This window comes from Artemia sp. Qi Xiang Cuo, chromosome 4 (assembly GCF_049724085.1).
Source record: "Artemia sp. Qi Xiang Cuo chromosome 4, ASM4972408v1, whole genome shotgun sequence".
Classification (NCBI taxonomy): domain Eukaryota; kingdom Metazoa; phylum Arthropoda; class Branchiopoda; order Anostraca; family Artemiidae; genus Artemia; species Artemia sp. Qi Xiang Cuo.
This window is the reverse complement of record NC_142797.1, coordinates 32,921,419-32,934,924: the sequence shown is the minus strand read 5'-3', so window position 1 is coordinate 32,934,924 and position 13,506 is coordinate 32,921,419. Positions and strand designations below refer to the sequence as shown.

At 36.0% G+C, this 13,506-nt stretch overlaps 1 protein-coding gene across 2 annotated transcripts in view; it reads left to right on the top strand.

Moving 5' to 3' along the window:
* The window catches only part of Cyfip (Cytoplasmic FMR1-interacting protein Sra-1), a 176,248-nt gene that overhangs the window by 124,203 nt on the left and 38,539 nt on the right, over window positions 1-13,506 (top strand). The window contains exons 12-15 of one of the 2 annotated variants that reach the window (XM_089088236.1): window positions 354-422; window positions 4,453-4,526; window positions 7,018-7,191; window positions 8,077-8,305. In XM_089088236.1, coding sequence (XP_088944362.1) covers window positions 354-422; window positions 4,453-4,526; window positions 7,018-7,191; window positions 8,077-8,305 — 546 coding nt within the window. The remainder of the gene's footprint in view (window positions 1-353; window positions 423-4,452; window positions 4,527-7,017; window positions 7,192-8,076; window positions 8,306-13,506) is intronic. The other variant, XM_089088237.1, reaches the window with a different exon arrangement.

Sequence of the window (13,506 nt, the reverse complement as noted above, 5' to 3'; positions counted from 1 at the left end):
CTGGAGAAAGTCTATTGTCCCTAACTACCCTGGCCCTAACTACTCTGTACATGATATTGAGGTAGTCATGCCCTTGAAAAGAAACAGTGTACTGTTTTTTTCTGCTGGAGTTTGGATTTTGTTTTCAGCACTGCCCTTAAATGTAGAGGTACATAGAGAACATTCGTCATTAATTGAAATTTGTTTGGTAAGATCAAAAGTAAATATCTGTTCAAAATAGTATCAAAAGCAAATGTAGTAGCTGAGTTGTCTCCCAATTCAAATATTTCCTTCCTTTGTTTGATGGTGCAAATGTTGGTCCATTTTATTGCTTTTTTGTTCTAAATTTGTTCCTTATTTTGTTTGTCGGCTAGAAGTGTCAAGTTCATCACATCCACAATGAAGAATGCACTGACCTTGTAACCATGGAAAAACGTATTCAGGTATTCAGTGTATTGTTCTTCGTCTTAGATTGAGGCATGTGTATTCTAACTTTGGAGTTTTAACCCCCCTTTTTTCTATACCTTAGTTTGATGGCTAACAGGTACAGTTTGTAATGTGCCAATGAGTACGCTCTATGTGTCAAAGTATTATTTATCTTATAAGTAACATCCCCTATCTTTAAATAAAAAGGCGATAGGTGACGTTTTCGAGAGACTGAAAATTTTACCCACCCTCCTAAAGTGATTGATATATCCAAATCGTTTTTTAATATGTCATTCGATCTCAAAATATTTATATATTTTTTTTTTTACCGAAAATGTCATATCTTCTTTAAACGCTTTCCACACTAGAGAAAAAAGGATGCTTTTGATGGCAAAAGTATCTTCTGAGCCTTGAACGAGTAAAAACATTTTTATTTTTTTTCGAATAATCCATGATCGTCTTTTTCCAGATTCTGTTTATTCTGCAAAATCTAAGTCTCGTAACTTAACGCCTTTTCAGTTACCCTAGTTAACATAACTCCTATGTAATCCAAGCAAAATATAAGTAATATCTTGGTGAGGAACGAACCTATGGTTTTTCTTTTATTTTCTTAAAGTGATCTTCTTTAGTATTCGTGTTTTTTTTTCTAGATTATCCTTTTATTTAGGTAGAGCCACATTCAAATCCTTCATACTTGTTCTATTAAATTCAACAAATGGATCTGGTTTGGCTTCTTTTTATCCGTTTAAATGATTCTTTTTAAGAAATGGATTTAAACTATTGTGCAGTGAATTTTCTTTAACTAATTTTCTACCCTTTTGTAATTAGAGTTTCAATATAGCTTCCCTTTGAAATAATTTATCCGGCTAAAGTCAACAGTTTTTATATAAGATGCTCATTTAATACTTACCCTTTTTCCTTTTCTTTGTTAGTTACTCCACTTTAACTTCCTTTTTTATGTAATTGGCAACCTAATTGCCGAATTTGAATGTTGGTATTGCCGAAAAAGAGAGACAGGGTTTGCAGGTCTGTCCTATTAGCTCTTATTCTGATCATTCAACTCTTTTCAGTAATTGTCTTTCTTGTTTTCTTCTATTAGCTGTGTTTTAATACGAAACAATATATTTTAACACAATCTGTTTGAGAAAATGGTTGTGATCCTTATGGTGGAACTTTAGAACTTACAGGGAGGAAACCTCTTTTAGCAGAAATAATCATTTTCACTGTCCTTGGAGCGTGTGGTCTCGGATATGAATGCGAACTCGTCTAACCTGTTAAAATGAACAAAACTTGTACAAGTCTTAATTTAAACTTATAGCAATTAAGCATAATCTGCCTAACTGTGTTTTACGACCTAATTTGATTCACCTGACGTTGTCTAGAAGCGTTAGAGTTTCTAATCAGAAGGGCAGAAACGCGGAGGTCGTTTATAACATTTTAAGCGATGCTCTTACTGCCTTGGTACCTGGATTTGTAACATTAGAACTGACATATAGAGTCTTTCGCATGTTAATTTGATCAGTATAACTTTTATTTATGCTTCAACGCTTTACCGTTGAAATGCTCTACTGATTGTTCATTAATGCAGGGAAATCTTCATTTTCTGAAGATTTTAAATAAAATGGCGAACAATTTTCTATTTTCTAGGAATAAACTTTTAGAAACCAATCTCGAAAAATCAATTGTAAACAGCACTCCCGAACTTTATTGCTCAAGGATCATGCAAACCTCCAAAACCCTGAACATTTCCCCACTTTTTGAGTGGTATATCAAAATGAAATCACCACTGAATTTTGTTTTCAATTTTCTCTGGTATTTATGTTATGGACTTGATCAGTTGGGCTCTGAACGGTTCGCATATTCGTAGACGTTTTTGCCCTTCCTAGTTGTGTCAGAATTATCCCATATGTTTAGCTGTCTATTTAGTAAATGTTGTGAGTAATATCTAGCATATACTTATTAGAGGTGATATAGCATAGCTGTTCGTACCATTTTTTATATAAGCTTTTTACTAATCTTTTTTAATTGTACTCGCCTGCATTTTGTTGCTGCCAATGCTTCGGTCTAATATTAAAATTGGTTTTGAAATTGCTATAACCTTATAATTTTTAATATCCATTATCATAGGTGCATACCAGACATATACGTGGGAATTTATTTCCGAAAATTCATATTATTTAAGGGGTAAAGGCAGGCCCATTGTACGATAATTGTAAGAAGACGTGAGTAAATTGTAAAGATCTGATGATATTTCTTTCTTTAGGTGTTGCAAGTCTCTCTCTGTGATTTTTTTTTTTTTTATTAGTAGAAATTCCCAAAAAATCTCGTTTTTGGGATTTAATGTCCCAAAATAGACTGATGATGAGCGTCCTTTGCAATTTTAAGGGGGCATCATTGTATAATCTCCTGTGTGTGCGTTTATAATACTCTTTGGCTTTCCTTAAGGACTCTCTAGGAAAAAAATACCGACTGTGATGAATCATGAAATACAAAACAAAGTATTTGCAATTTTTAGTTTTATTAAACGACACTTTCGGACCAAAAACGAAAAGTAATAGCATGAAATTGCTAGTACTTCTCCTGACTGAGGATTACAAACTGAGATTTCCTCCAAACTGAGGCGCACAGGCGTGCTTCGTAGTTTTGAGTCCAGCACAGGCGTGCTGGACTCAAAACACAGAAGCAATTTCCTTGGGATTTGGAAAATTGTTATTTTTTATACTTTTCCAATGTGCTTTTCCAGAGTGAATTTGATGGGGCTTTTTGCCAGTAGTTATTTTTAATATTAAGTATAAAGTGGTCGAACCCTTGAAAGGTATAGTAGGAGAGAGAGAGAGAGAGAGAGAGAGAGAGAGAGAGAGAGAGAGAGAGAGAGAGAGAGAGAAATGTTTTGAGTGACTGTTGTCCCACAAGCCCCTACGACTAAAGCATACGGCAAATGGGCAATTAAGCCTGGACAACTGTCCCCCAGAATATTTATTTAGTTTTCTCTCGCCCTTTGTCCGTGATTTACAGTGTCACGCAATGCATAAATTTTGGTCAGTCTTTCCTATCTTCTTTCCTGAAGCAAGTAACATGTGTTCCACGTGTATGTAATTCTAGAATTAAACTATGGTAAATTTGACGTTATTGTACACATAGAAAAGTATAAGTATTAATTGAAATGTTACAGAATGGAAGTTTCATAATTAAATTGTTACTCTATTCATGCAGTAAAAGCAAAAATTATGAAAATGATAAACCGGAGTTATAGAGTTTCTAGGCTGTAAACTTGTAAACTTGTGGTTATATATGTTCCTATAATTAACGGAGTTCAAAGGGGGACAAATCCAGTGTTGCTTGAAATCTTAAATTTCTGTTATACAGTATATTTTTTCAATATACTCTTATATCTGCTTTTCCTTTTGTGATTTTTTCATTTACATTTATCATTACCGTGTGGCAATAGATGGTCTTATTATAGTGGCTTTCTAAGACGAGAGTTACGAAGCTGGAAGAATTTAGTTACTGTTTGAATAAGTTCAGTTATTCTCAGGAAAGTAAAAAGGCTAAAGCAAATAGAGATTTTATATTGATAGCATTTGCATTGAATTTAGAAAAAAAAATTAAAAGAAATTACAGCTTACCACCAAAATCCTCCAATCTTTTTATGCATAAAAAAAACTTTTTCGTTTGCAGACAATGATCTGCTTAGGGCAGGCCACAATCCCATGATTCTCTGCCTTCGGCTGGGAGTTTTGTGCGTGGTTGGGGGCAAACCATCTATGCCTCTAGTGATTTCTCCCAGATTTTTCCAGTGCCAATTGAGAGATTGGTTGACTCAGGCAGAGCTTACGGAGTTACACTGCTGACTATTTCTAGATCGAACAATCTGTGACACCAGGACTCCGACCCCTGCTCTTCAGCCATAAGATTGCATCAAACAGTGCCTGATGTGCAAAAAAGGGTTCTCTGTACCTGTTTTACCCATTGAGTCAAATAAAAAATTTTAAGATATCCAAGAAAACTACAATTTGAAAGTTTGTTAACTACTGTTTCTGCTTTCAGTTTCCTATCGAGATGTCTATGCCATGGATCCTGACTGAGCACATTTTAAAAACGAGAGATCCTTCGCTGATGGAGTAAGCTTCTTTTTTCAATCTTTTTCTTCTGCGATTATATGTTTAAAGAAGCACTGGAAGTTGAGGAAAATGTTATTTTTGTTTCCTTCGATCTACCCCAAAGAAATTAATCGACGGGATTTTTTTCCTTTATGAAGAAATCTGTACATGGAATTTTTATGAGCTCTGTAAAAACTATTAAAAGACACTAGAGTGTTACGCTCTTTCGTTCAGAACTGACAGAAACTATTTTTAATCGGAACTTTTACAGAGTTTTTATGCCAATTTTCTTCTCAAACATTTGGATAATAGATCTGGAATATAAAAACTGAGTTGGATAACAGAACTTACTGGATAGGATAGCTGCAACTTAAAAATAGTACATATTACTATGTTTGAATAAATTGAACATAAAAGGAACAGAAACTAAAAGAAATAATCTAGACAAACTTATAAAGAACAGAAATTATCAAAGATGAGAGGGTGACCGCCGCCTTAAACCCATAGAGGCTAAAGTCTTATTTGCACTTTAATGAAAATAAATCATATTTAAAAATTCTTTCTTTTTCCATTATAACATTGCAACATTAAAAAGTTTTCAAACTCCCAGGAATTGTTTTCTGTATATATTATTATATTTTAAATAATTAATTTAGTATCGTAGTCTAGCCTGCAATATATTCCCATCAAAAGTTTCTTCTTCTTGATTATATTCCTTCTAAATGATTAGGAAATCAACTGACCAATCAATTATTAAGTTACCAGTTCGAAATGCTACTTCGTCAAATTAAACAGATTGCTTCAAAATTACAAATTGACGTTCTAAAAGTTTTATTAGGCATCCATTTTCTAAACTTTAGAATGAAATTGAATAAAAAAGAGAAGTACTGACAGAAAAAATGTATCCTTTTGACAAAGTAATCCTAAATTAAAAAGCTAAAAATGTATTTAATCTAAGAGACGCAACAAATTTTTTCCACAATTAGGTATCGCTAATCAATAAACCCAAATTTTGCTCCATGTTTGTTTTCGTACACCGGTGCCCTCTGGGCTCAGGGACTTATGAGGGTTGTTTTTAATCAAAATTGGAACACATAATATTTGGGCCCGTTTTCGGGCGTCACAAATCTTTTGATCTTGGCTGATCAAAAATGTAGGGAATCCAGTAACTCTTTTTGGTCTATGCTTATTAGAAGTTCTGTTTGGTCTGTACTTATCAGAAGCAGTTTGATTCCCCGCCGATCGGGAAAAAAAGTTTAAACAGTATTTTTACCCATTTCTGTTCGAATTAAATTTATTTTTTACATTTTTGTGCGCATTGGAGTTTCCTCGAACCAGGGAATCACGGATATAGGTTTCCACCCTTTTTTGGGAAAAAATTGCCCAATTCTGAGTAAACTAGTGTTTTTTTGTTTTGTTTTTTTTTGTTTGTTTTTTTTGTCATCTAGGTCCCCATGGCTCAAGGATTCACAAATATAAGCCGACTGGAAAACACCATTTTGTCCTTTTTTGGGAATCATACCTCCAAGTTAAAATGTGTTTTGTACTTAAAGGTCCTTTTGACCAGGGACTTACGGGGGTTAGTTTCATGCTAATCGGATACAAAAAGCTTTGTGGTGTTTTTTCAAACGCTGCAAGGGTTAAGAGGACATTTGCCTAAGATCTGGAGTAATTTCAAACAATGGCTAATGACAATGAAAATTTTTCACTCAGAAGAATTATAGAATCCTATACTAACTGAATCAAAGTTTTAAATGCATTAGGTTTTCCATTACAGTTGTGTTGAAATGTCTGCGTCAGGGGAGGGGGTAAGCTCTTCTAAAATATGTCTGCATGAGTCCATCTCGGGAAAGCTGAAAATTTTGGCACAACAAGTTTTTAGCAAACAGACTTGACTCATTTCAATACTAAACCTCCAAAATGTATCATTACTTGTGAACATATATCTGTATTTTATCATCAAATATGTATTATTTATAGACATTATTTATGTTTATTTCAGTATATATAATTTTTATTATTTATGCAGGAACAAAAAATGCACTACGAGATCGCAACCATAAATTATCCTTGACGTCCATTAGACTGATGAGGTCAGCAGCGCCTCTATATATAAGATGACTAACAGCCTTTTTTGGTCAACAGAATTACAAGTAATTGATTGTGTTATAGGTGGTAACAAGGGGCAGATGGTAGAGGGCTGCTTTTTTCTTGAAGTGTGCTGCCGCCATCAGGAGATACGGGTGACAGAAAACAACATGTATGGCTGTGTCTTAAGAGGGATACTGGGCTGTCAAGGTCGTCTCTAGAAGATCTTTGATCTATGGCACACGAGATTTTGTCGTTGAGAGGCACTGTAGATTTTTTATGTGCCAGCTGATTCTCTAGTTTATTCCCAGCTGGTTTGCTAATAATAGTTCTAGGAATTGTTATTTTTGCGTCTTGAAGTTGAACTACAGTTCCCACCATCTAGTGACTGACCTTTCATTTCTTTTTTCTTTTCCTTTTACAGGTGTGTTTTATATCCACTGGACTTGTACAACGATAGTGCGAACTATGCCTTGACAGTATTTCGGAAGCAATTTCTGTATGACGAAGTTGAAGCGGAAGTAAATCTCTGTTTTGATCAGTTTGTTTATCAGCTCTCAGAACAGGTTTTTGGGTATTTCAAAGTGCTGGCCTCCAGGTACTATATTTTAAAAAAATCTCTTATTGCTTTTCTATTTAACAATTTTGATGTGTTTAAAAACTCTATGATGGTATTTTTTTTTTAACTTGAGTTCTCAGTTCTTAAAAGCTGAGTTTGCTAAGAAGTTTAGATTGTTCTTAAATCTTAAGCCTGCTTTGTAATTGAACCCAAGAGCTACTTAATTGAATCTGATTACAAACTGTATATGAGCTCTCTCTCTCTCTCTCTCTTTCTCTCTCTCTCTCTCTCTCTCTCTCTCTCTCTCTCTCTCTCTCTCTCTCTCTCTCTATCACTCTCTCTCTCTCTCTCTCTCTATCTCTCTCTCTCTCTCTCTCTCTCTCTCTCTCTCTTGCATCAAGCATCGTGTAACGCATCTTAAAGATACGTGATAAAAGAGAGGTTTGAAGGATTCTGAAGTCAATAGTTTACACTTAATGCTGGTTTTAATCATGCATTGGAATCCCGACGGTAGAAAGATGATTCATGTGTTATACCCGTTTTCTGGGAGTAAAATGTTTTTCTGTATTCTTTTTTATTGTCATCAAATTTTAGACTGGGTTCAAAAATCCGGGTCGACTGAATTACGGTAATCTAAAAACATATTCGGTATTTTAATTTTAACATAGTTGTTAAAGGCCACATCCAAAAAGGTGGGGGGAGCCTTGTTACGGGTTTGAACCTCTCCCCTTACCGAAATTTCTGTCCAACTCGTAAAAACGTAAGAATTATGCATATACAAAATCTGATGTTTTTTGTTCAATTTTATTTTTGTACCCCCCTCCCTCTCAGAACAAAATCCTTGATACGGCCCGGCTTAAAAGTAATGAGATTTGTACATGGCTCACCTGTGACTTCATATCTTTCTTGACTTATTATTTATAGTATACTTTTGGACAAGCGATTCCGTGCAGAATGTGCAGCGTCTGGAACCCACTTCACCTACCCATTGGCCAATCGTTATGAAACTTTGTTGAAACAACGACATGTTCAGCTTTTGGGTCGCTCAATTGATTTAAATCGTCTTATAACTCAGAGAATCAATCAAGCTGTTTCAAAATCTCTTGATCTGGCCATTTCTAGGTTTGAAGCATCCGATATCACCGGGGTCATTGTGAGTAGCGTTTTGTTTTAATATTTTTATTTTGACACTGTGGCCGCCAGCAGTACTGCAGGCCAAGCTTGAGGTCATAACAATTTCAGTTATTTAATTACTATGATAATTGTGATGTGTAACGTTTCAACGTTAAAAGAACATTATTGTATTGACATTTTGACTGACGAATTCGATATTGAGGACTTGATTTGTTAGGCCCTGTAAAAACCGACTGGGATAGACGGTATCGTAGCTTAGATAAATTTGCAACAGGGAAGGAAAATAAATAGAGTATTACTAATTCCTTACATTCAATAATGTAGTTACAACCGATAGACTCAAGGGTAAGAATCTGAGTGGAACTTTTCAAGAACAGTTAAATATAAAACTACAGAGTTTAACCAGTCTTTGGAACCAGTCTTTGTGTAGGAATTTCAGGGTTTGCAGGTAGTATATAGAAACAGGTTGAACAAAACTTCGACAATGTGGAAGTGAAAGAAGATTTATTTTAGAGTAAAATTTAGAGACAATGCCAAAAGGATAGAAAAATAATTAGGCCTCAGATGCTGATAGCATGAGAAATCAGTTTTTTTTTTAATATGGTGGTTACAAAGTTAGAGATGTGATACTGAAGATTATGAATATAAAATGGCGAAGCATCTGGTGATTTTCGGAATTTTTTGTGAAACCCCTTTAAAAGAATGTAGTGAATGCAGAAATAACAGAGACACTAGCTTGATTTCGTAGAAAGCAAATTGCTTGTTCTACATAAGATAATGAGATACTGTACATAATTTTTAGGGGAGAACAGAGTGGTTTTAGGGAAGGGATGTGTCAACCAAGTTTCCTCTCTTAGGTTAATAGTTTTCAAGCTTCCAAATCATAAAACCCCTTTAGCCCTCACTTTTGTGTATTATTAACAGGCTTGTGGCTAGTTGACAAAAAAGCATTAGTGAAGGTCCACTCCTTGTATGGTATATAAGATAACAGCATTAAAGTGACCTGCGCTATGGACGAGAAGTCAGGGTTCGGGTATGAGATAGTAATTGTCAAGGTACAAGATGAAGACTAATTCCTTTGGACTAGGAATAAACAAGGGTGAAATGCTAATGTTAGGCAAAGTAAAAATCAATCAAGTGGATAACTTCACTGACTTGGGTAGAATTATTAGTAAAGATAGTGGATGCAGTGAAGAAATAAAAAGAAGAATAGCCAGTCGAAGGGTATTTTTTCCACAGCTTAAAATTTTTTGAAAGAATGAGGAAATAAGTCTGCCAACTAGTACTAGTTTAATGGAAGCTATGGCATTGACAGTGGTCAAGTAAGACCTTGGGTTCATCAAAAGGCTGAGAAAGATTTGTTAAATAATTTCCAGAGGTATTGTCTAAGGATAGTTTTAGGTACTTTTTTGACTGATCGTATATCAAACAAGCTGACAAAAATTATGGTTGGTCGCACATTCTAAGGCTATAATGAAAGAAAAGTTAAGATGGCTATGTCACGTTTCACGGATGAAGAATGACAGGTTACCATAGACTCTGCTTTTTGGCCATCCGGCTGTAGTCAAAGGAAAGGCAAGTTGTCTTCAAATAGTGTGAGAAGAGGTCTTAGCTCTAAAAGATTTACGTTAAATTGGAACTTCATCAGAGGAGGTTAAAACTAGTTTTCTGAATTAGACCGGAATGGAGGAGGTGTAGCAAGTAAAATGATCAAGGTTTTGTACCTTGAAAATAATGTCTATCAAGTATAGCCAACATAATTTACTCAATTTATTGAGATATTTTTTTTTGGTTTTTTTTTTTTTTTTTTTTTTTTTTTTTTTTTTTTTGCTGCTGTTTTTTTGGAAATGCGTCGCTTTAGTTGGAAACTCAATTGAACTTTATCAGAGTTGCGTTCGATTCAATAAAACTTGGGTAGCTAACAAGTCTACTTTTTTGGCTTTTAGCGTTTTATTTGCCAGAAAGTTAAGTAAATGAACTAAGAAAGATAACCAGGCTTTTGCAAACAGAACGAATAGTTAGGCTGAAAATTCGAAGTGGCTATAGTCTGAGCCATACAAGAAATCAAGAACTGGCCTTCAGGTTCAGGAAGATAAGGCCTTGAAAAGTAAAAACAACGAAGAAGGTCAAAATGTCAAAATCATCTAAGCTAACAAGAAATCAACCCTTTTATGAAACTTTTACACCTCTTGTTACCTTTCATAGGCAGCGCAATAGCGCTGTCTAAGTAAAGAACGATGTGGGCACAATGTGAGATTTATTTATTTATTTTTCTTGGTCTTAGACCAGGGCACTTCGTATGGAGGGAGTTGTCTTAGAAACTTCGAAAAGGGCTCGTTCGATTGGAAATTGGAGTGGCTAGTGCCTTTTTAATAGTCGAAAGTGATTGGAGGGCCACTAGCCCCTGCCCCCCCCCCCCCACGCCAATCATTCCCCCAAACACATCCAATCAAATTTTGAGATAGCCATTTTGTTCAGCGTAGTTGATTTCCAGATAGAAATTATGTTTTTGAGGTCACTCCCCCACAACCCTCAGGGCAAGGGTTTTAAGTTATGCCCTGGGGGAATATAAGAACGATGTTGGCACAATGTATTATTTATTATTTTTTTTTCCTTTAGACCAGGGCACTTCGTATCGAAGAAGTTGTCGTAGAAACTTCGAAAACGGCTCATTCAATTGGAAATTGGAGTGGCTTGTGCCCTTTTTAATAGTCGAAAGTGATTGAAAGGCAACTAAAACCCCTTCCACGCCCACCATTTCCCCAAACACATCCAGTAAAAATTTTGAGATAGCCATTTTGTTCAGATCCGCTCCGCGAGTGTTTTAGGTTTTAAGTTATGCCCTGGGGGCATATAAGAACGATGTTGGCACAATGTACTTTTTTTTTTTTTTTAGACCAGGGCACTTCGTATCGAAGTAGTTGTCGTAGAAACTTTGAAAAGGACTCATTCAATTGGAAATCGGAGTGGCTTGTGCCCTTTTTAATAGTCGAAAGTGAATGGAAGGCAACTAACACCCTTCCACGCTAACCATTTCCCGAAACACATCCACTCAAAATTTTGAGATAGCCATTTTGTTCAGCGTAGTTGATTTCCACATATAAATTATGTTTTTGAGGAGAACACCCCCCCACAGCCCCCAGGGCAAGGGTTGTAAGTTATGCCCTGGTGGCATATAAGGTTTTTGTAGAAAGCTTTGTCGTAGAAACTTAAAAAAAGGGTTATTCGATTGGAAATTCAAAGAGCTAATGCCCTTTTTAATAGTCGAAAGTGATTGGACGGCAACTAACTCCCCTCTCACGCCCACCTTTTTCCCAAACACATGCAATAAAAATTTTAAAGTAGCCATTTTGTTCAACGTAGTTGAAAGTTCTGGAAATTAGGTATTTGAGGATGACAACCCCCCCCCCTCCCCAACAGCCCCCAGGACGAGAATTGCAAGTTTTGTTCCGTTAGCACATGAGGTTTTATAGAACGTGTTGTTGTGAAAGTATCAGAAAGGACTGATTTACTTAGAAATTTGAATAGGTCATGCCCTTTTTAATGGCTGAAAGTGTCTGGAGGGATACTGACACCGTTACCACGCCCACCATTTCCCAAAACACATCCAATAAAAATTTTGAGATAACCTTTTTGTTCCGCGCAGTTTAAAGTTCAGGAAATTATACCTTTGAGCAGGGCACTCCCCCACAGTCTTCAGGGCAAGGGTTATAAGTTATCCCTTGGGTCATCTAAGTTTTTATTGAAATCTTTGTCGTAGAAACTTGAAAAAGGGCTCATTCGATTGGAAATTCAAAGAACTAGTGCCCTTTTTAATTGTCGAAAGTAATTTGAGGGCAAATAGCCTTCCTTTCATGCCCACTTTTTCCCAAAACACATCCAATCAAAATTTTTAGACAGACATTTTCTTCAGTGTAGTTGATTTCAAGATTGAAATTATGTTTTTGAGGAGGACACTCCCCCACAGCCTTCAGGGCAATAGTTGTAAGTTATGCTCTGGGTGCATATAACGTTTTTATAGAAAGCGTTGTCGTAGAAACTTCAAAAAAGGCTAGTTCGATTGGAAATTCAAAGGGCTAGAGTTCTATTTAATAGTCGAAAGTGATTGAAGGGCAACTAACTTCCCTCTATCACCCTCCTTTTCCCCAAAAACATCCAATCAAAATTTTGAGATAGCCATTTTGTTCCACGTAGTTGAAAGTTCTGGAAACTAGGTCATTGAGGATGACACACACCCCACAGCCCTCAGGGAAAGGGTTGTAAGTTATGCCCTTGGAGCATATAAGGTTTTTATAGAAAGTTGTTGTAGAAATTTCAAAAGGGGTTCATTTGATGGGAAATTGAAATTGCTCATTTTAATAATCGAAAGTGAGTAGAGAGTAATTAACCCCCCTCTGACGCTCACGATTTCCCCATAAACATTCAATCACAGTTTAGAGATAGCCATTTTGTTCAACGTAGTTGAAAGCTCTCTAAATTATGTGTTAAGGATGACAAACCCCCTTGAGCCCCCAGGGCAAAGGTTGTAAGTTATGCTCTGGGCGCATATAAAGTTTTTTATAGATAGAGCTAACGTAAAAACTTCAAAAGGGGCTCATTCAATTTGAAATTGAGAGGGCTAGTACCTTTTTAATAGTTGAAAGTTATTGGAGGGTAACTAACCCCCCTCTCACGCCCACAATTAACCGAAACACATCCAAACAAAATTTTCAGATAGCCCTTTTGTTCAACGTTGCGGAAAGTTCTGGAAATTAGGTCTTTGAGGATGCCCCCCCCCTCCGAGCCCTCAGGGCAAGGGTTGTAAGTTATGCCCTGAGGGCATATAAGGTTTTTATTGAAAGCGTTGTCGTAGAAACTTCAAAAGGGCTCATTTGATTGGAAATTGAAAGGGCTAGTGCCCTTTATAATAGTTGAAAGTGATTAGAGACTGACTAACGCTGCTCTCACACCCACCATTTTCCCAGACACATCCAATCAAAATTATGAGCCATTTTGTTTAACGTAGTTGAAAGTTCTGGGAATTAGGTCTTAGAGGATAACAACCACCCTCACAGCCCTTAGGGTAAGGGTTGTACTTTATTCCCTGGGGGCATATAAGGTGTTTATAGAAAGTGTTGTTGTAGAAATTAAAAAAGGACTCACTCGATTGAAAATCGAAAGGCTTAGTGCCCTTTTTAATAGTTAAAATTGATTGGAGAGTTTGACATTTTTATAGTAAAG